The sequence below is a fragment of the Protopterus annectens genome, chromosome 9.part0 (genome assembly GCF_019279795.1).
Source record: "Protopterus annectens isolate FY-2018-M chromosome 9.part0, PAN1.0, whole genome shotgun sequence".
Taxonomy (NCBI): Eukaryota; Metazoa; Chordata; order Ceratodontiformes; family Protopteridae; genus Protopterus; species Protopterus annectens.
Window position 1 is genome coordinate 1,739,471,258 of NC_056743.1, and position 27,728 is coordinate 1,739,498,985.

General features: G+C 42.7%; 1 protein-coding gene across 1 annotated transcript in view; it reads left to right on the forward strand.

Annotated features, from left to right (window-relative positions):
- Positions 1–27,728, forward strand: part of DNM2 (dynamin 2) — a 1,995,561-nt gene that overhangs the window by 555,249 nt on the left and 1,412,584 nt on the right. Inside the window, exon 7 of the mRNA XM_044082335.1 lies at positions 20,090–20,225. Within this exon, the coding sequence (XP_043938270.1) occupies positions 20,090–20,225 (136 nt within the window). The remainder of the gene's footprint in view (positions 1–20,089; positions 20,226–27,728) is intronic.

A 27,728-nucleotide genomic window follows, 5' to 3' on the forward strand; every position in this document is an offset into this window, starting at 1 on the left:
AGGCCAGAAGACCTTCTACTAGAAAAGCCTACTCTGCCAAATGGAAATGATTTTGTTCCTGGAATCAAGAAAAGGGCCAGAATCCTTGGGTAATAAATATACCTCAAATTTTACAGTACCTAGCTGAGATGTTAAACAGTGGCCTTTCCTTCTCCTCCATCAAGATCCACGCTTCAGCCATTTCTGCACAATACAACACAGACCCTCCTCTATTCTCACATCCTCTATTAAGGCAGTTCCTCAGAGGGGCAAAAAATATAAAACTCCCAAGGAAACCACCAGTTCCAGCTTGGGACCTCAACTTCGTATTGGAGAAGCTGACCCTGCCTCCCTTTGAGCCGACCACTTCAGCAGAGCTACAATACTTGTCATGGAAAACAGCCTTCCTTCTGGCTATCACCTCAGCACACAGGGTTTCGGAACTGGAGGCCCTCATGGCTGTGCAACCATTCATCATTTTCCATCAGGACAGAGTTTCCTTACGAACCAACCCTACCTTCATGCCAAAGGTAGTATCCAGTGTAGCTTTGAATCAGACTATCCACTTACCTACCTTTTATCCAAATCCACAGAACAAAGGGGAGAGATTACTACATTCCTTGGACATTCACAGACAACTTCATTATTACTTGGACAGAACAAAGCCATTCAGGAAATCTGAGCAACTCTTTGTGTCCTATGCTACAGGTGCGCAAGGAAAGACTATTTCCAAACAGACAATTTCAAAATGGATAGCCCACTGCATACGCTTTTGTTATTCATTTCATGGAAAAACTGTGCCTGCATACATCAGATCCCACTCCACCAGGGCCACAGCTACCTCTGCAGCTTTCCTCAGGGGGGTCCCTACCAAGGACATTTTGGAAGCAGCTACTTGGAGTTCAGTGCACACTTTCTCCAAGCACTACCACCTTCCACTATACTCAAAATCTAGAGCGGGCTTTGCCACAGCAGTCCTGCAGGGCATCCTCGCTCCTCCTAGTTCCACTTAGTGCCTACCACCCTCACTTAGCTTTGGGATTCTACCCATCTGTAATGACTGCAGCTGTATACACGATGAACATAGTACAGTTTTGTCCCTACCATAAATGTAGATGTTCGAGTGCTCATACAGCTGCAGTCCAGGTTACCCCCCTCCGTCCCTTCTTAGGACAGGCCTTATGACAAACACCTTTATCATACAACCTATTTGGGGTATTCTTTTATGGTGTATTTGCTTGCAACTACTGTTATTTGATTTATCTATATTGCATGTTTACATAACATTATGATGTCCTTCAAGGATGCATCTGCAGTCCTTACAAATGGGTTGTCCTGTCGTCAGGCAGCCCTTCGGTCGGCCGGATTCCAAAGTCTGGGTCTGGCCTCGGCTGGTGTCGCACTTCACCCGACGTCATAGCGGCAGTTCTTCGGGTATAAAGGCATCAGCCGACGCCATTTTCCTCAGTCTTTCTTGCCGCGTGGCGCCCGAAGCAGAAGCTGTTTGCAAGTGCCGGTCGGTCAGAACCAGAGATTACTACTACCGAATACTTCTACTACTACCGAAGACTTCTAAAAAGCTAAGTACCCCGTTGGGGACTCGTTCTTGCCTCAGCCGATGTCAGAAAAAGTGAATAACTGTTTAAATTGTGGGAAACAAATACCTCATAAAGATTTCCACTCTTACTGCTTACCTTGCTTAGGCCCAGACCACGACGTAGCAGCTTGTCTAGCCTGTGCTTCTTTCAACCAACGAACGCTTAGACGTCGGTCGGAATTTGCTGAAGAGTTTTTCGGCTCGATTTTGCTTACATTATGCCGCCGGATCCTCCGACTACGCAAATTTCTAAAAGCGCAAGGAAAAGGACCGACATCGCGGTCCGCGGTTTCGCGAAACCGGTTAAGCCAACCATGAGTGTCTCGGTTTCGGCTGAAACCGAGTCCACGGTTCTTCCTTCAGCCGAAAGCTTGCCACTTACCGAGGCCTCATCCAGCTTGGCTGAATCTGCTACTGAAATCCCACCTGCTCTTGCAGGTTCACAGGATTTATCCGATACTATCCCTTTGGATATTACTACCCCTGCACGTGGAGCTGCTAGGCCTCCTGCATCCATGTCGATTAAGGCCTTTGCCAGGGCTAAAGCAGCAAAAACTACCAAAACTGTGCCTGCTAAGACCCCCTCTCACAGGCCCAGTTCTAGTTCACAAATGCTTAGTCTAGCAGAGGATCTCATTTCTTTGATCCGGGGATCCCAACCACATCCAGACAGGGCCTCTCACCCACCTCCAGAAAAGAGGACTAGAGTAGAGCCCCCTGAGCCAGTTTCTTCAGATGGCTCCTCTGATGAATCGGATAATTCAAACCCTCCAGAGGCCCCCTTTTCTCCTTATGAGGACTCTGATGCAGAAGAGTCCATTCCTTCTGCCTCTCCGCCTGAGGAATTTTCTTTTGGGGAAACCTTGCATGCTATGAGGGAGCAATTTCAATGGCAGGGCCAGGATTTTTCAGACACTAGGAAAAGGCTTAGAACCTTTCTGCATTTGCCACAGCATAGGCCTTTAGCCATTCCTCCAGTACTTACTGTTGTGGATGATGCTTTTAATGATGCTTGTACTGCTCCTGATTCTCTTCCTCCGGCCCCTGCTAAGCCCGATAGGTACTACAGGGTCCCGGACACACATTATCATTTGTATAAGGCTCCTTTTGCAGATCCCGAAACTATCTCCCAGGGACCTAAGGCTGTAGCAGCTACCTCTGCCAAAAACCCCCTCCCCTCTGAAAGGGAATCCAGGTCCTTAGAGATGGGGTAAAAAAGTTTACACTTCTGCTACTCTTTCAGCTAGGGCCTTGAACTGTCAATTCCACATGATCCAGTATCAAGAATTTATGTTAGACCAGTTAACTAAAAAGCTGTCCTCAGATGAACCATTAGACAAAAAATCTATTCAGGAAATGGTACATAACATTCAGCAGGTCAGTAATCATTCCTTAAAATGCGGCTATGATGCACTGGAGGCTTCCTTTAGATCAGCCATGACTGGCACAGTGATCAGAAGACATGCATGGTTAAAAGAGCAGGCCTTACCAGATCATGTCAAATCAAAGCTACTAGATGCTCCCATGGACAAGATCAATTTGTTTGGCTCTCCTGCACAACAGGTGCTGAAGTAGATGGAACAGAAGGCAAAATCTGTCCAGACAGTCAAAGATTTCTTACAGGTCCAACCTCCAAGGTTTAGCAGGAATTGACCCTCCAAGAATTGGTCCTTTCCAGACACCTCCAGAGCTCAGAGAGGCAGGAATAGGCGCTCAAGAGGCAGAGGTCAATCCAGAGGTGCCTACAGGGGACATCAGTGGCAGGCTAACAACCAGCGAGGTACAGCCACCACCACTACTACAGGACAATCACAGTGACTTGGCTCTGGAACCGCCTACCAGGGAACAACTAGAAGCACCCTTAGGCGGGAAGCTAGCCTTATTTTCAGTAAACTGGCATTACATCACAGGAGACAAGTGGATTTTGCAGACAATAGACCAAGGTTACAGGTTTCACTTCCATACTCTACCAAGGAAGAGAGGAATGCCAAACCTACCTCCAAATCAAAAGGCAGAAGCTCTAAAACAAATAACTCACTTACTAAGCATGAGAGCTGTAGAAAGGTACCATCTATGGAGCAAGGACAGGGATTTTACTCCAGACTCTTCCTGGTACCAAGAAAAGAAAACCAATGGAGACCTATTCTCGACCTGTCCGCTTTAAACACATTCCTCATTGTCCCAAAATTCAGAATGCTGACCCTACAGCAGCTTCTTCCCATGCTGGGCAAGGAGTCTTGGCTGGTAACTCTAGATCTCAAGGAGGCATACCTGCACGTCCCCATATGACCAAATTGCAGAAGATACCTCAGATTTCTTGCAGGATCAGAGCATTATCAATTCTCAGCATTGCCCTTTGGCTTATCTACTGCACCCAGAGTGTTCACAAAATGCCTGGCATCAGTAATTGCTCATTGCAGGCTTCAGGGAATCCAAATCTACCCTTACCTGGACGACTGCCTGTTACAAGCGGACAACAAAAACAAGCTAACAGAAGACTTGAAAAGGGTCATTTATCTACTGCAAGCCCTGGGATACACAGTCAATATAAAAAAGTCAAGGCTGATACCATCCCAAAGGATAACCTTTTTGGGTGCAGAACTGGACACATCAAGACAAATGGCATTCCTAACAGTAGAAAAACAGGACCAACTCCCTCTCTACTTCTTGGCATTAACAAAGCAGAACCAGCTAACAGCAAGAAAAGTCCTGCAAGCCTTGGGTTTCATGGCATCCTGCATAATATTGGTTCCACATGCCAGACTGCATATGAGAAAGTTACAGTGGTACCTAAGGAATTTATGGTCTCAGCACAAGCACAGCCTAGAAACCCAAATTCCAATAATCCCATGCCTGAAACAAGAATTCCAATGGTGGGCTCAGGCCTGTCAATCAAACAAAGGACTGCCCTTCCACAGCACTCAACCAAGCCAGACAATCACAACGGACGCCTCAGACCTTGGTTGGGGGGCGCACATACTGGACAAGTGCATACAAGGCTTATGGACTCAAGACCAGCTGCACCTACACATAAATCAAAAGGAAATGCTGGCAGTAAAACTGGCAATTCAGACATTCAGACCATTTCTTCGACAAGGTCCACTGTTGATAAGGACAGACAACACCACAGTTATGTGGTACATCAACAAACAGGGAGGCACACATTCGTACCCTCTATGCCAGATGGCAATGGACCTCTGGAATGTGGCCCTGAGCTTCAACATCCAGTTACAAGCAATTTTTGTGCCAGGGAAAGAAAACATTCTAGCAGACATACTAAGCAGAACTACCACGGATGCCCACGAATGGATGCTGCATCTGGACATCTTCAAAACCATTACAAGAAAGTGGGGGCTACCAGAAATAGACTTATTTGCATCCCCAGACAATCACCAACTGAAGAAATTCTGCACAAGGACGTACCACCCACTTGCTTGGAAAGTGGACTCCCTATCTTTCAGTTGGAAAAACCTGACAGCATATGCATTCCCACCACTTCCTTTGATGCACAAGGTGCTATTGAAAATCAAAGAGGACCGTCCAAGGATCATCCTGATAGCTCCAGACTGGCCAAGGCAACATTGGTACCCATTACTGAGGAGCATGTCTCGGGAACAAATATGGACTCTACCTCTAGTTCCCTTACTGTTAACACAGAACAACTACAACACCCTGCATCCAAACCTGAAAACACTGCAGCTGACTGCCTGGAACATTGCATAAGACCAAATAACCCAAATTTATCCCAAAGGGTTAAAGACATTATCTTGGAGGCTCGCAGACCCTCAACAAGAAAAAAATATTCGGCAAAATGGAAAAGATATCACATTTGGAGTACTGCAAAGGGAGAAAATGTGTCACTGGTAAACATAGCCAACATCCTGGAATACTTGGCAGAGCTCTTCCACAACGGCCTGTCCTATTCTTCCATTAAGATTCATGCATCGGCTATTTCAGCAGAATACAACTTGGATCCTCCAGTCTTCTCACATCCTCTGCTCAGGCAGTTTCTGAGAGGAATTAAAAATGTAAAACCACCTAGGAAGCCACCATTGCCAGCGTGGGACTTTAACTTCGTGCTAGAAAAGTTGACACTCCCTCCTTTCGAACCAGCAGCAATAGCAGACTTACAATACTTATCATGGAAAACTGCTTTCCTACTTGCAATCACTTCAGCAAGAAGGGTATCTGAGCTACAGGCATTAATGGCAGTACAGCCCTTCCTGAACCTCCATCAAGATAGAGTGTCCATGAGAACAAATCCTACTTTTATGCCAAAGGTGGTCTCCAGGGTATCTTTAAATCAAGCTATCCATCTACCTACATTCTTCCCCAACCCACAGAACAGGGGGGAAAGACTGTTGCATACCTTGGATGTACATAGACAACTACGCTACTACCTGGACAGGACCAAGGGCAATAGAAAAACTGACCAACTACTGGTAGCATATGCAACAGGAATGGAAGGAAAAGCAATTTCAAAACAGACAATCTCTAAGTGGATAGGAAATTGCATTAGATTTTGTTACTCCTACCATGGGAAGATAACTCCAGAAAACATCAGGCCTCACTCTACAAGGGCAACAGCCACTACCACAGCTTTTCTCCGAGGAGTGGCTACCAAAGACATTTTAGAGGCTGCTACTTGGAGCTCCGTGCATACATTTGCCAAGCATTATAATTTACCTTTATACTCCAGATCCCGAGCAGGTTTTGCCACTGCTGTTTTGCAAGGGATCTTAACTACACCATAATCTTATTTCTCCTCCTCCCCCAGTTTGGCTATGGTATTCTACCCATTTGTAAGGACTGCAGATGCATCCTTGAGGGACATAATACAGTTTTGTACCTACCATAAATGTAGATGTCCGATAGGCATGCATCTGCAGTCAGGATTACCCACCCTCCTTCCCCTCTGTGGTACTCCTAGGGTATTTGCCCATCTTGTAGCTAGCTGGGGGAATCTATTATGGTGTATTTGTTTGTATATATGTACATACATGCTTATTTTTTGTTTGCTCTCTACTATTTGGAACCATTTGCATTTATCCAAATTTAGCCTTCCTAGAGGGCACCTGGCATCTGGGGCAAGAAACACTGAGGAAAATGCAGTCGGCTGATGCCTTTATACACGAAGAACTGCCGCTATGACGTCGGGTGAAGTGCGACACCAGCTGAGGCCAGACCCAGACTTTGGAATCCGGCCGACCGAAGGGCTGCCTGACGACAGGACAACCCATTTGTAAGGACTGCAGATGCATGCCTATCGGACATCTACATTTATGGTAGGTACAAAACTGTACTTTTTGCCTTCCTTCTGGGGGCACCTGACATCTGGGGCAAGAAAAACTGAAGAAAATGGCGTTGGCTGCCTCTTTTATACCCCTGCCGCACTGACGTCAGGGAAGAAGTGACGACAGCCAATGCCGGACCTAGACTTTGGAATTTGGCCGACCGAGGACCCGCCTGATGGCAAGATAACCCATCTGTAATGACTGCAGCTGTATGAACACTCGAACATCTACATTTATGGTAGGTACAAAACTGTACTTTCTTAGCTTTGGATAGCTTGGATGCAAGCAGAAACACTCTGGACCTCTGGCAAAGGATGCCAAATGCAGACTTTTTTGACAGAGGTCATATTGAAAATATTTTCCATTTGGCTGGTTAAAAAGCATGACCCATTTCAAGCTAATACTCCACTGGTCCCCTCCTGTATGTGTGAGTTGCTGAAATGTGATCTAATGTACGCCTCTGTTAAGGCACACATTTCATCTTTTTCATCTGTATCTGCTTGTCTACCCCTGGATCCCCCTCTTCTGGCTAAGCTGGAGGTTAAACCGTTCCTTTATGGTGTACTCCACCTGAAATCATGAAGGAAAGGTATGTACTGTAAAAACTTACTCTACTTCCCTTTGAGCCAACAGCCTCGGCTTCTGTCAAATTCCATACTTGGAAAACTATTCTCCTGGTAGCCCTCGCCTGTGCCAGAAGAGTCTCTGAGCTGGAGGCCCTTATGACTGTCCCTCCCTTCCTAATTTCTTCACAGAAATAGTGTCTCATTAAGGACAAACCCCTTATTCATGCCTCAAGTGGTGAACAAAACTGTCCCTTAATCAGGCTGTTAACCTATCCATCTTCCCTAACACACAAAACTGGGAAAAGATCCTTTAATTCCCCTCTTCCCCCTCTAGCAAAGGCACATTCTACCAAAGCAGTAACCTCATCTGGAGCCTTTTACAAACTGATCAATTCAAGGACTATTCTTGCAATAGATACATGTTCTTCTGTGCACACCTTTACAAAACATTATAGAGTGGATGCCTATTCTGGATTATGAACTGCCTATGTCATGCCAGTCGTTTCTGGTCTATTAGATAGTTCTCCTGTATAGCATCCTACCACCTTCCTTGCATTAAAAGTTTTGGGAATCACCCAGCAGTTTGGAGTACTGAAATGGTGATCTAAGGAATGATATAGTACAGTTGTGTAAGAACTTGCCATAGCAGTAGATGCCCTACTGATCACTGTTGGAGTATTCCTTCCCACCCTTCCTTTCTCCTACATGTCTTTAACCATTTTTCCCCCATGGGGGGGGGGGGCACACCTTATCCTGCATGCTTTCCCTCTCTTAGTTTTTCAGGTACCTGCTGGCTTACTGGCGAGGAAATAGTCTGAGGATTTATGCTAATTCATTTCCTTATGTAGCTCTGTGCCCACAGGCTTAGGTCGTAGGTCAGACATATGGCTCTCTGTAATGTTTGGCTTTGTTACTCCAGCCACATGTCAAGGTTTTCTGGAAAGATGCCCAACATTTTGGAATACTACAGCAATGATCAGTAGAAAATATACTGTTATAATAAGTTCTTGTACAAGTGTACTTTGTGTAAGTATTTAATGTGTACACACACACACACAGACACACAGACACACACACAGACACACACACAGACACACACACAGACACACACACAGACACACACACAGACACACACACAGACACACACACAGACACACACACAGACACACACACAGACACAGCACGCACATATGCCTAGCAGTTACACACACTTTCTTGGGGCAGTATGCCTTACATGTCTCATTGTGACAAAATGCATGAAAAAAAATTGAATGCAACTCCCCCAAAACAAGCCTGTTTTACTGTTTCAGATTTTGTCATGGCTCGGTTTAATTTCCCCAAGTCTTTTGGGTTTCTAATACCATGACTGGTATTGACCCCATTCCTAAGTCAAAGTATGATTAAAGTTCATGAAATTAGTATTGTTTCATTCTTTGAAGTTAGCCAAACGTGCTCTTTGCAACACCCACAGTGTTCCTAGAATTGACTCCTGCAGTTCATACAGAGTTACATGTATCTGTAACCTATCTAAATACAACTGTAAATTCCTTTTTTTAGGAGGCTCATTGCTGTTATTACTATTGGAACTGTCTGGGTATCCTTCCACATTGCCATTGTTTTTGCCTGCAAATCCTGGTATTTTATGTATGCAAGACATTGTAATCACTGGGTGTAGCAATATTAGTGATCAATGCTACCATTGTCTTCTTTTCATGGACTGTATCTGTTTTTCTTGCATCTACTTTTTGAACTGTTGGTAATGGCTGATCCCATGTGATGTAAACTTTTATCATTTTCTGTAATGCTGTGTGGCTCATGTTTCCAGTGCCTGTCAGCTACTTCAGTATTATAATGTTTTCACAATCCCCTATGAAACAGTGATGCCACATTATTATGCCTTTCAGGCCTTTTGTCTTTAGTGTATCACACCCAGCAGCAATATTTGCAAATGTTTCCAGTTCCGTTTTACAAAACCTACATTTGTCTGTTTCCTCTACATGTTCAGTGGACTTTGTAAAACAATATGTATGTAGTCCACTGTCCTAGGAAGCCATTATTAACCTTTTGTCTTTTGTTTTAAGATCACCTCTCCTTATCCATTCCTGCATTGGATCCAGATTGACATGAGGTTGTTCCAGGAGTTTTCTGTACTTAAAACTATATGCATTTCCAAATTTCTTGCTTTCTCAAGTGATCCTTCATCTTATACTCTTTCCTTAGTTTTTAGAAACTTTCAGTTCCTGCCTGATTTTTATGTACTTCTGGTCTGATTTCCATTCCCGCTTGACATCGATATGCCTCTTTTAAACTTAGCAGTGAAGTCATCTTAGACTTCTCATGTTTTAAAACATTCATTTGGTTTGGATCTTGTGAGATCAGCAGATATGTATGCAGTCCTACAATTGCAGATCTGTATGTGTAATCAATTTTGAGGAGGCCTATACCGCCTTCAGAATGGGGAATATATAATTTTGGTATAAACTGATTTTTATAAATCATTTGATGGGCATAAGCATTTTTCTCGTTTTCCTGTCCAACTGATCCAATACCTTTTGGCCAGTCATTCACCCCAATACGTTAAAACAGGAACAGCAAATTAGTTTATAACTTTATCTTTGTTCCTAGATGTCAGGGATGTTTTCGGTATTAATTTTAGTTTTCTAAAATGTTCCTTACTAAGTTGTATCCACATTTATTCATGTTTTATTGTTGATCCTTCATTAATTCTGAAATATTTATACATTCCCTTCTGCTAAAGTTCCTTTGTCATATTCCTTCCTGTCCCAGACTGATATTTTCTTGGTGCTGCAGCTTTCCTGCTTTAAAGGTTGCCTTTGCACATTTATTAAGACCAAATGACATTCTTGTATCACCTGAGAAAGTTTTAACCACTTGGAGTTGTGCTTTCAGTTTTTCATCTGATGAACTACGCTTTTAAATCATCCACAAAAACAAAACAAAACAGTTGAGAAGTCTTTACACTTTGTTGCTTTCTGGGAGTCAAATTGTAACCATGACTTAATCTGTTAAGTAGACAGGTTAATGGGCTAAGGGCAAGATAAAAGAGCAGCAGTGACAGTCACCCTGGAATATCCCCCTTCAAATTGTTATCCCTGGGTTAATCTTTTGTCCTTTGTCGTGGCTTAGCTGCAAAGTGGTTTGCCACTGTTTCATGGTGACTATAATGTAATCGATCAATGTAGGGTATATGTCATACATTTGTAAGCACTCTTAGATGAATGTGGGATTCTGTCAAATGCTTTTTGTATAGCCTATCCATGCCATACTTAGATTCTTTCCCTTTTTATAATTTTCTATTTTAACTTTATTTAACAACAAATGATCTTTGTTCCATATGCCTTTCCTCTGTTACCCTTTTGTTCTATTAATAAACAGAGTCCCCCTGCGCGAGAGCAATTGCAAGGCTCACAAAACGAAATGCATACAAAAAAACAAAGAGCCAGCAAAAGTGACTGAAATAAATGTATTCAAAAATACATACAGCAAAAAAAACAAACCGGTTTCGGCTGGAACAACAACACAGCCTTCCTCAGTGTATAAATTCAAGTCAAAAAATACATGCTGTGTAAATACTATAAAGATATTACCCATTGGTTGAATACTCATAAATATTCATTTAGTCCAGGGGGAAATAGACCCCCAAGCTTATTTGTACGGTTTCCATATATTACATCAATAATAATAAACTTAAATTCAGCAGTCAGATGCATCAGCTGATGTTTATATAAGGCATTTGTCAATTTTTTATGTTTAATATTACTCATGTGTTCAGAAATACGTGATCTGATGGGACGAGATGTCTGCCCTACATAGAATGCTCCACAGTTGCATGTAGCCAGGTAAACAACCCAATCATTACTACAGTTAGCAAAAAAGCTAATGTCAAATACCTGGGAGCAATTTCTACTAGAGAAAACTTTGGACGTGCTGATATGTTTACAATTAGAACAATGGCCACATGGGAAGCATCCAAATATAGTCTTCCCTGATATAGTAGTCTGTTTGGATACAGAATATTTATTATCACTATATTTATAGTGATTAAAATAAGATTTAAGATTTTTGCCATTCCTGTACGAGAAGGTACATCTATCTGGAATAACATTAGCAACTGTTTGATCAGATTGTAAAATATTCCAATGTCTACGGACACTGTCTAAAAGACAATTAGTGTTCCGAGCATAAGTGGTAGTAAATCTTAATGTTTGCGATGTTGTACCTATACGATCCCTGTATTGAAGTAAATCTGATCTCTCCATGTTATTCACCTGATGTTTGGCAGCTGTTATATTGCCAACTTTATAGCCCCTTTGTTTAAACCTGTTTGTTAAATCACATTGGTTGAGACAGAATGTAGACTGTTTCGAACAAATACGCTTGGCTCTTATAAACTGAGATTTGGGAATGTTCCTAGTTATGTGTGGAGGATGGCAGCTGGAAGCATGTAGAAGGGAGTTATATTGTGGGAACTTTCTATACATTTCTGTTTCCAAAGTGCCATCAGGCAGCTTATGTACAAGGACATCCAAAAATGTTATATTATTAGTATCATGGTGTTCCGTAAAAACTAGTCCCCATTCATTGTTGTTAAGATAAGAAAGAAATTCTGTGAGCCCAGATTCAGTACCTCTCCAGACCAGCCACACATCATCTAAGTAACGTCTCCAAATATCCATATCGGATAGATATATATTTCTAGTGGAATCATAAATTATCTGTTTCAACATAAGCCATAAAGAGGTCAGCATATATAGGGGCAAAGGATGCCCCCATGGCTGTCCCTTGTGTTTGCCAGAAACACAGATCTTTGTAGGAGAAGACGTTACATGTAAGCACATACCTAGCCATGTCAACCAAAAAAGAGTTAAATGTGGAACTATACAACTTTGTGATGTCCAACCAATAGGCCAAAGCTTTTAATCCTGCCTGGTGTGGTATGTTCGTGTATAGCGCACTAACGTCAAGTGTGCATAGAAGTCAATCAGCCTCAAGTTGTGTATCTGATATTATTTGTAGAAAATTGGTTGTATCTTGTAACCTAGAACGAATAGATGATAACAAAGGTTTCAAATATTTAGTCAAAAACATAGATAATGGCTCAGTGACATAGCCTTTACCAGATACTATAGGTCTGCCCGGAGGATGGATAGCATTCTTGTGAATTTTAGGTAAAAAATAAATGTATTGGGCATTTGAATCATTAATAGATAATTGATACAAAGTATCATTGGTAATAATTGCCCGATTTTTAGCATCCACAAGAAAGCATTTAATACATTTAATAAGTCTTGATGTAGGATCGACAGACATATAAGAATAGTATCTGGTGTCAAAAAGCTGTCTACGGGCCTCATTATCATAATCTATCCAGTTCTGTACAACAACAGCACCTCCCTTGTCTGCTGTAGTGATTACAATATTTTTATTGTTCTGTAGCTCAAAAATAGCCTGTTTCTAAATAGATGTAATGTTGTTATGTTTAAATGCAACATCAGAACTGAAGAAGTGTAGATCTTTGAGAACGCTATTTTGAAACAAATGAACCGTAGCATGCATGGGTGGGGAGAAACTGGATTTGTGGTATGTGAATTTACCACGATCAAGGTTACAATCAGAATCACCAAAAAATAATCTGAGATTCAATATTCTACAAAAATTCATTATATCTTGAGCAAGTGCATCTTCAGATATCATGAAACCAGGTATAAAACTGAGGCCTTTATTTAGTACAGAAATATGTATAGGAGATAAATCAACATTTGACAAATTTAACACATTGTTGTTAATTTCACCATTCAGTTTTTCAGGGCCATTTCCAATAACCCTTGAATATTTTGAACCTTTCCTGTGTTTACGCCCCCCACGTCTACGTTTAATCCTAAAGGGACAACCCCAGGTGTTCTTTTTGGAGAAGGAGACCCTGATGCTGCCAGGGATTCGTTGTCAGTACCAGACGATGTGTCCTCAAATGATGAGGTTGTATCAGTATAATGTTTGCGTAAAATGGACCTAGGTCTCTTCCTTTTCATAGTGGAGGCAGGAGGATTATTAAACCTCACATGCTTAGTCTGGTGTGAAAAAGGGTTCCCACGTGAATAGTCCTCCTGATCCCTGGCAAATTTTTTCATTTTCCTAGACCTCAGTTCAGCATCATATTTTTTGAGATCTACAGCTACCTTATTTAACCTACCTTCAAATGAAGGTTCTTTTTCAAAAGCTTTCAATTTGTCTGCTAAAGCAGTGATTTCTGTCAGCCCCCTGTCTATTGCACGATTGTGAAAATTGTACAATTCTGCAACAAAGGCCATAGTGGCTTCCTGTTGTATTTTAGACCAATTTTTGGACAACTCATCATCCATACTATTGACATGGGGGATCGTACGTATACATAACCCCCTGGGGGTAATATTGGCGGTAATATTGGCGGCCTGATACGTCTTAAAGAGTTTGCTGTGCCACACATTTGCTCGCAATAATCTGAGCTGCTTATTGAGCTCATCAATTAAATTTTGACATGATATCTCCAGGCTTGTTGTGTCTATAGGCTCAATGCTCCCATTACTGGAAGAAGTTAAACCAAAGACCCCAAGGTCTTCTCTATCCGCAACCAAACCTGAAATGAGATTGGATAGATCCATACTTGTAACCACAATTTAGTGATGGATATGCCAAAAAAATTCTTTGATAGAGACTGTCAATAATGGTTTCAAGATACAAAACCACGACAGGCCAAAAATATATGTAGGTAGCCGTCAATAATGGTTCCACATAGACATAACCACGACAGCTAGGAAGCAAAATGGACAATAGCAGCAGACAAATTACCACTTAATAAATAAGGAAAGCTGCGTCCAAGCCTACAAAACCAATACCAATAATCTTATCAGGAACGCTTAACATAAAAGATGTCACTAATGGCTTAATAAGGAAATATATTATTGTATGTTCAGGGGGCTGAACAAGAAATCCAAACAAGAGCAGACAAAGCTTAATATACAAATATGAATTGCTGAATCAAAGTTTGGAAAATTATAGCTGGATCACAAAGAACAGCTATATATAAAGACAGACAGTACCAGGGTCAGGGGGAGAGAGACCAAATCCAACAAAACAAAAAATATTTAGTCATAATAGAGGGCCAAAACAATATGTAAAGAATTATGTCCACAGACTTAATATTCAAAAGGAATGAATGGTAATTGGAATTAAGCACATCAAAAAGTGTATAAGTCCTAAAGAGGAATATTATTTCCGCATGTCACATAGAATGTCAAATGCCTAATTATAGCAAATACTATGAAATTGCCCAAGGTTGAAAGGTCAGGACAAATATGTCCATTTAACATTAACAACCTGAAATATTGGCAATGTCCGTCCCAAAGATTAAATGGTATGACCCTCAATGTATATCACATACTAATAGTTACTCATAGATATCTGGGCTAATAGAGAAAAGCACAAGTATGAGTAAACCATACTAATCTGGTGTATAAAGACTGTAATGATATAGTTTAAAACGCAACCAAACTTAAATCCCCAATATACAGGTCGTAGACTTAGTATTCAAAAAGGAATGAATGGTAATTGGAAGTAAGCGCATCAAAAAGTGTATAAGTCCTAAAAAGGGATATCAATTCTGCATGTCACATATAGTGACAAATGCCTAATTGTAGAAAATAATAAAGTCGCCAACATTTGAAAGGTCAGGACAAATATGTCCATATAACAATGACAACCTGAAATATTAACAATGTCTGTCCCAAAGGTTAAATGGTATGACACTCAATATATATCACATAATCATAGTTACTCATAAATATTTGGGCTGATGATGAAAAGCACAAATATAAGTAGACCATACTAATCTAATGTATAGAGACCGTAATGATGTAGTTTGAAACACAACCAAACTCAAATCCCCAATATACAGGTCGTATATAAACCAGTAGTAGTTCCTGAGTATATAAGCCAAACAATATACAAAGACTATATTGACATTGTTTTAAAAAACAAACTCAGTCAATAAACAAACTGGTATAAACTGTAATGAGATGGCTCACTAACCAGGTACGATCAAAATGGCATAGACCTAATACAAAAATAGTTGCTGCTAAATAGCATTCATTAATCTATGCTTAATAAATGTCACCAACTGTAGTTATATTATTCAAAAATCGTGAGAGTAAAAAAAAGCAGTGGCCATTTGCTTTTTTCTGTCCAGTATGATTCTGCCATGAAGCAGTGGGCTTGTTTTCAGAGGCATTACCTTTACATTAACACCCTTCCGGAGAATGTTTGATGTGAAGTTCTATCTCGCCATACATTCTTACTGATGGGTTCGGAGCCAATCCTCAGCTCCGGCTCGGCCAACTGCAAAAGCTCGTGGTCTTCAACTAGCTCAAGACCACCTCCCTATCCCATGATGCACCTTGTGCTTCCCTCAGATCTCGTTTGCCGCTGCAGTAGATCGGGAGTGCTTCAACAGCTCTGGCCAGTGAAACTTTAATATTTCAATCAAAAAGTGATAGTTTAGCTTGTATAGTTAATTTTTGTAGTTGGTTAAGTTTTCTTTATCCTATTAACATAGATAATTAGGAATATGTAGTGTGTGTGTTTTACTACTTGTTGGTGGCAGTGTTTTTTTCTAGGCTGTTTTTTACATCTGTCTTCCTTAGAGTAACAACCTGTTTAAATTAGAGGGTTGTCTGGATATTTTTCTCCCTATCCATAGTGTGTGTTAAGCCTGCTAGATTTTAAGGCTAGTTGAACCTGAGCCCAAGTTTTAGGGCCAGTAGTTCCATATTCTTCTTGGTGTGTGTTTGCATATATTGTAGAAGTTAGAGCTATAATATAATTTTGTGTTTTTCCTTCTTTAAATAGTACATTTTTCAAGAGTTCTGTAGTGTTATTACAGTGTTGTGTTATACTTCAAACATAGTTAGAGATTTGATAGTTCTGCCATGTCTCAGCAAGAAAAGGCTAAATCAGGATTTAAAAAATGTCCTAAATGTGGACAAAAAATGTCAATAACAGATGGTCACACAGAATGTGTCTGTTTAGATGAAGTTCACCTACAGGAGAACTGTGCCATCTGTCATTCATTCAGCTCTCGTGTTCTTCTTGAACATAAGAGTAAGCTGATAGCTAGGAGATTACTGAAGTCTTCCTTTCAGGAATCATTGGATAAGGACAAATAACTGAAACTTACTCAAGGTTCTTTTCAGTTCCAAAGAAAACCGGAGACTGGGGCCCTTTTTGGATCTCAGCAGACTAAACAAGTCTGTAAGAAAGGCAAAATTCCAGATGGTCACGCTACAGTCAGTTCTTCCCTTTTTAGGGAAAGACCATTGGATGTGCTCGATAGACCTCCAGGATGTGTACTACCACACAAAAATGGACAGGCCATCAAGAGTTCATCTGCGCTTCCGGCTGGGAGCCAATCATTATCAATTTCGCGGTCTGCCATTTGGTCTCACTACAGGACCTAGAGTGTTCAAATGCATGGCAGTAGTCACGGCTCATCTGAGACGTTTGGCATTCCAGGTGTTTCCATACCTAGATGACTGGCTCCTCACTGCCACCACCAGGCATCAACTCATACAAGCAAGGGACACAACTTTGAACCTCTGCAGTCAGTTGGGGATTATTATAAATTCAGAAAAATCTGCCTTGTCGCCATCGCAACATACCGTTTTTATAGAAGCAGAGCTAAATACCATTACTGTGACCTTAAACCTTCCACCAGAAAGAGTTTGTGCTCTAATAAATCAGGTTCTGGACTGGAGAAAAAAAGCCCCTGTGCCAGTGGTATACAAATTGCTAGGGACAATGGCGGCAGCGATCATTGCGATTCCTTTGGGTCAGATGCATATGCGTGTATACAATGGCTCCTGTTCACACAATGGTCTTTTCAAGAACTCCTAATGTCACACAAAATCCTGATAATGAATTCCTGCAAGAAGGACTTTCAGTGGTGGCTGACACCTCACCAAGTAACTCTAGGTCGCCCTTTTGTTCTACCCACTCCCATAGCCATGGTGACCACGGATGCCTCCCTGATAGGGTAGGGGGGCATTATCAGGGAAAAACAGTCCAAGGCACATGGAACAGATAAGAGGCTTACCTGCATATTCAATGTTCTGGAGATGAGAGCGGTACTTCTAGCGGTTGCAGTCCTTTGAAGACTCTCTCCTTCTGAGAACTATTGCAATTCAGACAGACAGTATGTCAGTGGTCTGGTACATAAACAAGGAGGAACCAGATCTTACCCCGTGTGTCGAGAGGCCCAGAGAGTATGGCAATGGGCGACTTCCACCCAGTGCTTTCTGATAGCAACACACATCTCGGGGAGATCCAGTGTGATGGCAGACAAGCTGAGCAGGGTGATTCTATTGCCTCACAAGTGGCCCCTACAAGCAGTAGTATCGGAAAGGATATTCAGCAGATGGGGCCAGCCTTGCTGCGATCTCTTTGCAACTCCAACAAACATGAAATGCAGCAGCTACTTTGCCCTAATCCCACCTCTGTGGGATTCACTTGTACACAATTGGCCCCTGGGTCTCCTTTATGCCTTTCCTCCGATACCCAAAATTTTACAGAAAGCCAAGGCTCTGGGAAGGACCATCATTCTAATAGCCCCTTACTGGCCTCGTCAAATTTGGTTCCCCTTCCTCCAGCCTCATCTATTTGAAGAACCTTGGATTCTGGACCCAGTGCCAGATCTCCTGACTCATTCATCAGGGGCTCTCCACCCTTCTCTTCAGTCCCTCAAACTGACAGCTTCACGGCTCCAATTCCAAACATAGCCAGGCTTCACCATCTATCAGCTGCGGCTCAATATATTTTAACATCCTCTCATAAATAGTCTACCAGGAAGTTCTATCTTGGTAAATGGAAAAGGTTTTCTATATGGGTGCTTCAGAACAATATTGGTCCGTACCTGGCTTCAATTTCATCCATTCTGAAGTTTTTGACTAAACTTTTCAATGAAGGGGCAGCGGCAGCAACCATTAGAGTTCAATTGACAGCGATTGCTAACTTTCATCTAGATGACCAGGGGTCTAATATGTCACATAGACTCTCCAGAGACTTTCTCAAGGGTACTGTCCATTTGAGACCACCCATCAAAGTTCATTTATGCCATGGAACCTAAATTTTGTTCTTTCCCGTATAATCCTGCCCCCTTCGAACCAGCCGTATCTTGTGACTTGAAATATCTATCATGGAAAACCATATTTTTAATAGCTATTACTTCTGCTCCGAGAGTTTGAGTTACAGGCCTTGCCCATTATAACCCCCTTATTTGATTTTCTATATTGACAGTCTCTCACTCAGGATGAATCCTTCATTCTTACCTAAAGTTTGCTCAGAGACTAATCTCAACCAGTCTATTGAATTGCCCGTATTTTTCCCTAAATACACTAATAAGATGGAATATGTGCTGCACAAACTTGATGTTCACAGACAACTTTGATTCTATTTAGACAGGACCAAACACACCAGGAAAACAGATCTGCTCTTTGTTTCCTTTTTAGAGCCTAAAAAGGCACTCCAGTGGTGAAAACCATAATGGTTAGCAGATTGTATATCCTTCACTTACAGTTCAGTGAATGCACCGTTACAACAGAAAATAAAGGCCCACTCTACTAGAGCTGTATCTGCTTCTGTAACCTTTATGGCTAAATTGCCATTAGATACTATTTGTGCAGCAGCTACTTGGTCAAAGCCTCATACCTTCATCACTAATTGCAAAGTAGACAAGGCCTCCAGGGGCAGGGCTTCCTTTGGTTCCACTGTCTTGAAGAACATTCTCCCATGAGCCACCCAAAAAAGGTGGTGCTTGGGATGCTACCCACCAATAAGAATGTACGGCAAGATGGAACAACTTCACATAAAGAAGTTATGTACTCACCATAACGTTCCATGTGAGTTGTTCATCTCGCCTTCATTCTTACGTTCCACACTCCAGGCTTCATGAGGACCGAGAATTCATTTATGTCATGGTGTTATTGTCTCTTATCCAGTTTCCAGTCTTAGCATATTACTAGTAGCATGTAGACTGTTGGCAGCAAGCAAGATCTGAGGGAAGCACAAGATGCATCATGGGATAGGGAGTTGGACTCAAGCTAGTTGAAGACCTCAAGCTTTTGCAGTTGGCCAAGTCAGAGCCGAGGATTGGCTCCGAAACCATCAGTAAGAATGAAGGCGAGATGAACAACTCACATGGAACGTTATGGTGAGTACATAACTTCTTTTTCCAGTCGGGGATAAGTTTGCCTATTCTCTAATGAGGCATCACATTTTTGAATACTGTCAACTCTGGATTAGTGGTGAAATTAGATTCTTTTTTTTCTTCAGCATTTATCTTTACTAATTAAGAATTGTTTAACTGTTAAGTGAGGTATGACCGTATTCAGCTATAGCTCACTTGACTAGTGTTGACATTATGTATTAACATTGTAAGGCCCTTTTGAGGCATCATGTTTGAAATTTTTATCCAGTTTCTTTAAATGTACTACAGCAGTGTTATGTCTTATGCCTTGATCTGTCATTAATGGATGCTAAAAACAGACAAGTAATGAGGATTTTGAAAATGTACATAATCGATTTTTTATTTATTTATTTTTTAATAGAATGGTGCAACAGTTTGGATTGGACTTTGAGAAGAGAATTGAAGGCTCAGGAGATCATGTGGATACAGCTGAACTTTCTGGTGGTGCTAGAATTAACCGTGTTTTTCATGAGAGGTTTCCTTTTGAACTAGTAAAGGTAAGTTTTGAATGTTCAACTGCATTTGTATCACTTGCCTACCTTCTGCTGAAGTCCTGAATGTAGTATCCATGAGAAATGAATATTCGAGCAGTCAGTAGTCCGTGATGTATGTGTTGAGGTTTTTATGAAACTTTTTTTTGATAAAGTTTCAAAATGTTTATCCCCCTAGCTTCATGCCAGTGTTTGTTTGCAGTGCTTAAAACTGCCACTTTGGTAATGTTTACTGGTTTATGGGGGTGGTAGTGCCTTCATGTATTTATTTTGCAGTTTGGTATTGTGAAGTAAACCATTCATTTTGGTTACTAGTAGAGAATGTAGAGCCAGAGTGATTTGTTTTCTTCTTTCCCTTTCATTTTGTGGTAAAAGTACTAGTAAAATCACAAAAGCATTGTTTTACTGAAATTATTTCCTGTGGGGAGACCGTATGATCTCCAAAGTTACTAATAATATACTGATAGACAAATTCAGTACCAGTCCATGTCCCCCACTACTAACAATACCATCCCAGAGAAAATCACCTTGGAACAGGTGATATATGTACTGTCCAAAACAGAAGTAATAGCCTCATGGAACCTAATAGTATTCCTGGTTGTCTGCTAGTAGATGTCAAGCACAACTTAGCCAAACCTCTTGTAAGCCAAACTTCTCATAAACCTTTTCAGTTTGTGTCTTCTCAGATGCCATCACTGAAACTTAGATACTGGCCCCCTGTAGTCACACAGCTCCACTAGTGGCTGTAGTTATGGCATGCATAGTTGCTGAGCTGTTGTATAGCTCGTAAACGGGTCTATATTACGTGATCAGAACCTTAAATTATCGAAACCTAAAGGTCGTTCACGAAATATCGAACCCTTAACATTGAAAATGGCCATTTCCACATAGGGAAACAATGCCGTTGGCCAAAAAAAAAAAAGTTTTAAACAGAAATGACACCGCCCTAAGTAAATATACCAACTCCGAGATCGCTCTACAGTGGAGAACGAACAAAATCCGCATAACGGGCAAATTACTAATTTCTCCGTGTGAAAACGGATGTTGTCAGTTTTCAGACTTTGACATTTAGTGATAGACCTTTAGGTGTTCGATAACTTAAGGTTTCGATCAGATAATAGGGAACTCTCATAAACAGTGACCCTAGACCAAAACCAGTTTGGATTTGTAAAAGGAAGGGCATGCCTACCAAACCTTGTTGGTTTCTTTGAGAGGGTCACTAAAGCTGTGGATGACAGACCATACTGCTTACCTTAATCTTGCCAAGATCTTTTTTATGTTATCCTACATGCAGGCATCATAGATAAACTTTCTCAGTTTAACTTAAACCTCTATATAGTATGCTTGATAGCCAGTTGCCGCTCCAGCAAAACCCACACTGGTAACATGGTGTTATTTCCTCTTTTGTCAGTAGATTGCCACAAGTGGGATCTGCAAGACACTGTCTTGGGCTCCCTGCTTTGGTATGAACTTCTCAGAAATGAAAACAGATGTTAAGGGACTTCTGCAAAGTTTGTTCACAACTGCAAATTGGATGCAGTTTTCAAATTCCCCCTTAGGCACTGAGCCATGTCAGCAAAGCTTGGAGCAGAACAGTGCTTGGTGTGACAGTCACAGGCTCACTTTAAATTCCAAAAATGGAATGTAGTTAACCTTTGGAAGGACACCACCACCTTATCAGATTGCAGGTAGACTTCTCGGATTTGATATAATTATCCCAGACTTGAGCACCTGTGTTGGTAACCAGTTTTCTTTTGATCATTTTGTCTCGGTTGTGATTAGAACAAGGAGAAGAAACTTGAATGACCTGTGAGATGGATATGGTGGGCATAATTAACGAGCCTCATAAGCCAAGAACATTTTTAAAAGACTCAAAAAAACAAATTGGAAAACCCCTGGTTACCTGCCAAAAGGATGTAGGGATTAATTATGTACATTTTATGACTGAATTGTCTCTTGAGTATGAAGTCTTTATTGTAGGTGCTCCGTGTGGTTGTGTATTGTAGCTGTCATTGAGGAAGAAGATGACTCTGGACGCCGATGTGTCGATCTTAGAGCTTTAGCCTGCTTAAATCCAAGGTAGATGAGTGCTAAGAATAGAATTTCTTTCTTTAACTAATCCTCCCTTACTTGTTACCTGTATTCCTCCCTTTAACATTTGCAGAGCCTTTAGTTTCGCTCGTATTTCTACCCCTTTTGCATATCTCTCCATTGCCATTGGTAACCCCTCTCCCTTTGTACCTGTTTTCTCAGGGTAGTGTTATAGTTACTATTGTTGGTAACCTTTCTCTTCTAGATTTCTTTCTTAATTCTTCCCTTTCGTTCTTTAAAAAAATAAATAAAAAAACTTTCCTTTTCTATCTTTGGCCTTCTCCATTTTTTCTTTACCATGGCGGAGAAGCCAACCGGTTTTAAGAAATTTACTTCCTGTGGGCATAAGATACCCAATTCTGATGCTCACAGAGAGTGTGTTTATTGTCTAGGCCCCAAATCATTTGGATTCCCCCTGTCAGATTTGTGCAGGGTTTAATACCAGGGCCATCAGCAATAGGAGAAATAAGCTTGCTCTGAAGGGCCTTCTTCCTCTGCTTCAGCATCAGTGGCTCAAACCCCCTCCAAAACATCTAGATCTTTTTTGGAGGCCAGGGAGCATAGGAAATGCTCTCCTACTCAGTCTGTGAAATCTGCTCTGATATTGGAGCTGCCGACCAAGCTTTCTAAACATTTGGATCCGACTTCTACGTCACCTCGACCCTGGAGCCCTCGATTCTCTCCAGAGCTTGTCTCTCCACAGCTCCGATCACTTTTTTTGCAGGAAATTTGTAGCAAGTTGTCTCACCATCTTTCTAACTCTTCATCCATCAGGTCCTCCCAAAGTCTGTCCAAAGCTGATGTGAATAGCATGATGAGGAAATTTCTCAGGGCTCAGATTCAGATGGGGGTTTTACTGCCTCCATTTCTCATCTGATCTGTGAGTCTTTTACTTGTTTCCCATCCCATCAAGACTCCTCCGATTCACCCAGAGATTTTGGAGCCATTGAATCTGAGATTCAAGATGGTGGATCCAAAGATATCTTCATCTTCGACCATATCACTGACTTGTTTGGCACAGGACCCCCTACTACCACCACTTTGAGCAGGACAAGTCTTGGAGCCAAAGTGTCAGCATCATATCTGGGGGATGTATTTGATTCTGAGGGTTTCAGAGCTGTCGCTTCCCCCTCGGAGCTCTGGCAGTGGACAGCTCTGGTCCCACTTCTCCCTCGGAGCAGGGATCTGGGCTGGGTCAGGGCTTGACAGCACTGGGAGTTTTGGCTGAGGTTGGCTTTGGCTTCTGTTGGTCCCTCTGCTTTCGAGGTGATGGAGAGGGTATTTTCTCATTCAGGAACAACTCTGAACTCTTACTTCTTTGGATCCTAACCCCATCCCCCCTTTTAGATCCAGTTCTGAGCCTCATCTGCCAGTTCCACAGGGACAGCTGGCTCGTATGAGCTTCCAGACATTTTCAGTCCAGGAACTTCCTGTCTCTTCCAATACCTCTCCAGACCCATCCCACTGAAGAGATTTCCTAGAAGAGACCATGTAAAAGGAGACACTTGGATTCCCCCCAGGAATCTCTTACTGAAGACAACAATTTTGATGAAGGGGAAGGGTCCCTCAGATCACCACTGAAAGATGTCTCCTCAGGAGATATTCTAGAGATCCATCACTAAAAAGGTGGTTGAGCCTATGAACCTTCTTCCCAGGAGGAGTCAGTGTTCCTAGAAGCCTTTGGGTATGGCCCCTTTACATCTTGGGTTAGCCCCCACTCAGCAGATGACTTAATAGACCTTGCCTCCCGACGGGCTTGGTAGAAACCAGATACTGTAGAATCAGATCCCGGTCACCCAAAAAAGATCCTGTCACCCAAAAAAGATCCTAACTCCACCGAAGGACAGATCCTTTTGGAGTAAGGGAATTCCCCTAGATGTCATGGTTGTTATGGCAGTCGCAGAAAGATGACTGAACAGAGCTCCGTAGTTCATTCCCCTAAGAGAGCCTAGGGCATTAGACAGGTTTGGAAAGCACATCTATGTGTCAGTGATTATTTGGCACAATTTACTAGATTATAGAGGGACTTCATTAAGGGACTGTCTAAGTCTACCCCCTGGGTCCATGTTAGCAGAGGAACAAAAGTTTTTTTTTTTTTTTTCCTCGCAACTGGCCACCTCTAGTCCATCTTGAATGTGTCCATGAGGTTAATCTGTCATGCAGCTGAAAGTTTCTCGCGGGTTCAGGCATAGCCATCAGGAGACGTGCTTGGATGCATTTATTTGACTTTCCGAAATGCTTCAAGTCTTCTTTCATCAGTGCTCCCTTTGACGGTTCTTCCTTGTTTGGGCCCACTGTTAAAGATACAATTTCAGGATGGAAAGACCTTATCTGCTGAGAAATCTGTTTTTCTTCCCCACAAAGTTTTTTTTTTTCCAGGAATCAACATGGCGGGAAAAAGATATTGTTCTAAAAATCCCAAGGTCCTTTTCAGGATTCTTGAGGGGAAATTTCTCCCAGAGGAAGAGGGGGAAATAATAATGGAAGATGCTGCCCTCGCAGTAGAGCGGGTCTGCAAAACCAAGGGTTCCAAGATTCCTTTTGGGATAGACCATTTCAGCGAGCCTAATGGGTTGCTTAACTGTTCTTCTCTGGAGGTAAAGGGTGCTTATCTTTGCACCCAGACACCTGGACAGCCATCACAAAAGATTCTTTGGTGCAAAGGATCATATCTAAAGGTTATTTCATTCCCTTGTTACAAATTCCACCAGCCCAATAAAAACATCGCCCTGTTGTACCACCCGGTCAGCGGGAGTTTGTACTCTACAAGTCAAAAACTGCTGGACAAGAGAGTCATCCAAGAGCTCTCACCAAACCAAATAGGATCTGTGGTTTACTCAAGGTTCTTTTTAGTGTCAAAGAAAACAGGGGACCAGAGACCAGTTCTGGATCTGAGTCATTTGAATCAGTTTGTAAAGAATTCCCAAGATGTTCTTTGTGTTTCTCTGTTGCAGTCATCACATTTGGGTTATCTGCTTGCAGTAGCCCTCAGTCGGCCTGATTAACAAAGTCTTGGGTCCTGCATCGGTTGCGGTCTCTTCTTCCGTGACATCAGGTCATCAGGGTATAAAACATGCAGCCTACACCATTACATCAGTCTTTCTCGCCGTGCAGTGCCCGAAGCAGAAGCAGTTCGCAAGTGCCGGTCGGCCTACTCCTGAAATTTTCGTTTTTGAGTTTCAGAACCGAAGTCTTCAACTAAAAGCTAAGTACCTCGTTGGGGAAACTTTTTCTTGCTCTAAACCGATGTCAGTAAAAGTAAATAATTGCATTTCTTGTGGAAAGCAAATACCTCATAAAGATTTTCTTTCGTACTGTATTCCTTGCCTAGACCCTGACCACGACATACCTCACTGTCGGTTTTGTACCTTATTTCAACCTCGAACTATCCATCGTAGGTATATTTTCGCTTGTAAATAGTTTGGTGCTCAGTTCAATTATCCTGATATGTCTTCGGTAAGCCATCCGACATTCCAAAAAAAAAACACAAAGATAGACCGAGACAGGCCGCCTAGATCCAAAGCTGCCGACGACGCTTCTCCTAAGCCAGTCAGCAGTTCGCCGGTACTCAGTGTGGAACTTTCACAGCCCCTGATACCTGCTACTTCAGATTCACAGGCCTCTACTGAGACCCATTCAGAGTCCGGTATGCCTCGAGATGCTTCAACTGTGGAACCTGCGGATGTCTCTACCTTGGATGGGTCCGGAGCCGCTGTGCAGGCACCGGCTTCTGAGGGTGTATTCAGGCCTACTGACTTGCATATTAAACCGATTCCATCTTCTTCTTCAAGGCCTAAAACTCGAACCATGCCTAGAAAACTGACGCCCAGACTGCATGGTCAGGCCTCTATGCCTAAAAAACAATTGATAAGAATGGCTGAAGACCTTATTACTTTAATCAGGGGTTGCCAACCTTCCCCCCCTCTAAGAGATCTAGGACGTGAGTTTGCTTATGATACTTCTGACCAGGATTCTGAAATTTCTGATCTGAAGTAGGAACTTCATTTGTCAGCAGCCTTTGGGTATCAGATCCGATCTCGGATCTGAGCCGGCAACTTATTTCACAGCTAATAGATCCGAGCTCCTAGCTCCTCCCCTTACCCATAACCCCCTGCTAACCCTGACTGACCTCAGATCTAGTTTGCCACGCTTAGACTCAGCAGCTAGGTTACGAGCTCCTGCTTAGATAAGTGGTTTTGATTACTTATTACATATAAATCTCCTTAAAGTGTGTGTGGTTAGGTTCCTTAGTGTTAAAAATCCTATATTTAATTATTTTTTGTGGTAAATTTGTGTTCTCCTCCCCTCCCTTCGCTGGTTCGTAGTGTGTGTGTGCGCACTTGTAAGTTGAGGCCTTACATGTGAGTGTGTTTTTTTTTGTAGTCAAAAAAAAAAATGTCTGAGGCCCCAAAGTTGATTTTCTCCAAGTGCACCGAGTGTGGCCATAAGTTCTCACCGGCGGATGGCCACACTCGGTGTGTCCGGTGCCTTGGGGTTGAACACCTATCCTCTGGTTGTGCGATTTGGCTGCGTTCAACTCCAGGGCACTGAAGGACCGGAGGTCGAAGCTGATCCTGGCGGGACTTTTGGCCCCAGATTCGGCTTCGGCTTCCGGTACTTCTGTGGCCTCCTCCCAGGCCTTGGTGGTGGCCATTCCTGTCTCTCTCCCCCCAACCGGGACTCAAACTCCCACTTCTGCGCCGGGGGGGGGGGGCAGGAAGGAAAAGAAGAGGGAGAAGCACCACAAGCGGAGGGCCGAGGCCTCCGCGTCGGGCCCCCCCCCCCCCAGCTAAGCAGGCTTCTCCCTCTAGGTCTTCCAGGTCTAGGTCTCCTCCTTCTCGGACCTGGTCTCCATGCTTTTCACCGGGTCCCGAGGAGAGGGAGACCTGATCTCCGTCGAGGTCATCGAGGCGGCACTCCCAGCCTGCCTCGGTGGCCTAGTCGAGATCAACATGCAGCCTGTCGGAAGCAGATTTGGACCGTGTGATGAGAAGGTTCATTCAGGCCCAAATGCAGATGGGAGTGCTCTTGCCTCCCCCCCCCTCCGGGGGGAGCTCAACGGCCTATTTTGCCCCGATAGCTTCTTCTCAGACCCGCTTCCTGGGTTCGGAGCTGGGCAGCATCGGAGCTGGGGTCGGGTCGGCGCCGACAGTATCGGGTACTTCTGCGCCGACTCTTCCTTCAAGCTTGCCGGATCCATCCTTGTCGGATCCGAGCTCTCGGAGCCATGCTCTGAGCTTCGGATCCGGGGGGTTTAGTGTGCCTTCGGCTCCATCCAGGTTGGAGCACACTGGCCTCTCGGATCCGTTGGTCTCGGCGCCGGCTCTGATCCGCCCTTTGGATCCAGGCGAGGGTTGGCTCTCTGATCCCACTGAGAGCGGCTCTCCCTTGGCATTCGAGGTGGTGGAGAGGGCACTG